At 50.7% G+C, this 2,593-nt stretch overlaps 1 protein-coding gene across 1 annotated transcript; it reads left to right on the top strand.

The window, feature by feature from the left end:
- Positions 1 to 675: 675 nt before the first annotated feature.
- On the top strand, positions 676 to 1,417 carry LOC121355527 (chromodomain-helicase-DNA-binding protein 5-like; the record flags this gene model as incomplete). Its single annotated transcript, XM_041471016.1, has 2 exons — positions 676 to 1,131; positions 1,217 to 1,417. Coding segments are annotated over 2 exons (657 nt in total), but the record flags the coding sequence as incomplete, so codon positions are not given.
- Positions 1,418 to 2,593: the final 1,176 nt, after the last annotated feature.

Here is a 2,593-nt window from a genome sequence, read left to right on the forward strand (position 1 = left end):
TGTGCTTTCCTTGCTATGGAAAAGAACACTCCTTCTTTTCAGATGCCCATTGCCAAACTTGGTACTCTCCCTAAAAAAATCTCCTAAATGCAAAGGTATCCCCTCGAAAAAATCCTGCCAGCTCTGGCTGGCCTTAGCCTCTGGTGGTCGCCTCTCATCTGCCCCTGAAATACTGGGGCTCTGTTCCTTCCCTCTTGTGGAAAAGAATGGGCCTTCTTGCATAGAGGCCACAGCAAAAATTAAAATTTGGCCTCCCAAATTCCGTATATCCGGGGATTGTTCCCAGACAAAAGTAGCCAGGACAGACAGGTCAGGCTGGCCCTGCCCTCTGGTGATTTTCTCAGACACTGAGTTGAATGCTTTCATTTGAAAACACCTTGTAGAGGGCCCAGGGATCTCCCAAGGAGGGGTTTTGATGCCTCGGGCACATGACCACTATATACGGACAAAGGAGCTCTGTGCTGTTGTGGTGGTTTTGCATCATGGAAGTGATGTTCTAACAGGAGCCGCTAGCAGTTTCCTCCGTGTCTGACAAAAAAACTGAGCAAAAACCAATCAGTAATTAGCTTTGAGAAGTGACAATCTGTTACACCACAAAGGAAACTCTACACACCTCTGTGAAGACACATGTTAAAGACGAGAAAGCCTGGCAGGGTCTCTTTCCCTTCTGGCCAGCAAAGAGGTAACAAGGCTGGCCCAGCCCCCGTCTCAGCCGGGCCGGGCCGGGTGGCTCCTGCCGTGGGGCCGGGCCCCTTCCCAGGGAGCCCCCCAGGCCCCATCGGCTGCCGGGCAGGGCAGGGGAGGCCGCGGGGCCGAGGCCGGGCCGGGCCATGGCTGCGCTTGCCAACAGCTGGGCGCTACCGAGCCCTGCCCCGCCGCCAGCCCGGGCCCAGCCAGGATCCGCCGGGCCCCAGGAGCAGCCCCGGGCCGGGCCGGCTCGGCCAAGATTCTGCCAACAAGCAGCCCTGGTACATTGATGCCACGGGAGGCACGCTGCACCCTTACCAGCTGGAAGGGCTGAACTGGCTGAGATTCTCCTGGGCACAAGGGACAGATACAATCCTGGCTGATGAGATGGGGCTAGGGAAGACGGTGCAGACTATTGTGTTCTTGTATTCCCTGTACAAGGAGGTGAGTGGAGCACCCAGCAGTCCCCGAGGTGGCTGAGAGCTGCTGGGAACGGGGAGAACAGCCTGGGCTCTGTCTTCCTGAGCAGGGCCACTCCAAAGGGCCGTACCTAGTCAGTGCCCCCCTCTCCACCATCATCAACTGGGAGCGTGAGTTTGAGATGTGGGCACCTGACTTCTACGTTGTGACCTACACGGGGGACAAGGAGAGCCGGTCGGTCATCCGGGAAAATGAGTTTTCTTTTGAAGACAACGCCATCCGCAGCGGGAAGAAGGTGTTCCGGATGAAGGTGGGAGCTGAGTGTGTGCCTGCCCCTTCCCTTTAGCTGTCAGTAAGAAGAGGAGCACACATTGAAAAGTATGGGGAGATGACTTGTTCTGTAAAGGCCTCCGTGGTAAAGTAAGCAAATATTGAAGTAGCTGTGATCCCATGAGAAGTTTCAACAGAGAAAGAGAGGAGAGTGATGAGAACCTGTGCCCTCAGGGAGAGAAGAAAAAGATCTCTGTTCTCAGAGATGAAGATGATTTCAGAAATAGATGAAGAGAAACTTTGCTGTTAAACAGCTCATCTTTAAACTAATACCCCATAAGTTGGCATGGCCCATAAACACAGCTGTGGGAAAAGCTGTGAAAAATGGGGGGGACTTGACGATTCCAGATTTTCTGGGTAGCTGCTCTTCGTGGCAATTGAAAATTGAGAGCCATGAGAAAACTTTTCTTATGGAGAAGTTTCCATACCATGAAAGAGAGACTCCTCTCCCTAAGTGTACTGAAGAAAACTATTCTAGAGGTGGTAAATTGATGGAAAATTTTCGGTTTTATATCTTTACATTGTCAGGAAGAAGGAAGCGGTTGTAGGGAGAGGAGAAGTGTTCTGAAAGTATTGTTCTGATCTTACTGCTCTTTCTTTTAGTTACTATTAATAAACTTTGCCTTTCTCCTAATAATATTTCAGAGGAGGAAATGAGTAAGTATATCCTAGTGAGTGCATTGGAAATTTGCCAACACTGAACACACCACACTACTTTATGCATTGGCCAAGAAATCTCAAAGTGGCGAATCAAAACCACTACAGAAACCTTCCTGATGAACTGCAAGAGAGAGAGGGAAATGAAGGCAGAGTCATGGTTTGTCAGGACTTGCTTGATCCTCATGAGCCCCGTGGTGCATTTGGAGCTGAGCCCTGGAACCTCAGGGACTGAGAGGAGATTGCACAAACCTTTCCAGGAGTCAAAGTCAGAAGAAACACCCAGAGTGTCTCAAAGCCTGAATGGGTCCCACTGAGGTCCATCCCCAATACAGGCTCCTCACGGACTCCTTGGAAGAGAGAATTGGAGGCCAGGATGGCACAAAAAACTTTTCAGAGACTCAGTGTAGAAAGGAAAATTCAAAGCACCTCAAAAACCTTGAGTATCTCAAAGTATTAATGAGCCCCATTCAGTGTCAGTACAAAGCTCTCAAGGGAC

This window comes from Pyrgilauda ruficollis, unplaced genomic scaffold, assembly GCF_017590135.1.
Source record: "Pyrgilauda ruficollis isolate IOZ18807 unplaced genomic scaffold, ASM1759013v1 scaffold2518, whole genome shotgun sequence".
Taxonomy (NCBI): Eukaryota; Metazoa; Chordata; class Aves; order Passeriformes; family Passeridae; genus Pyrgilauda; species Pyrgilauda ruficollis.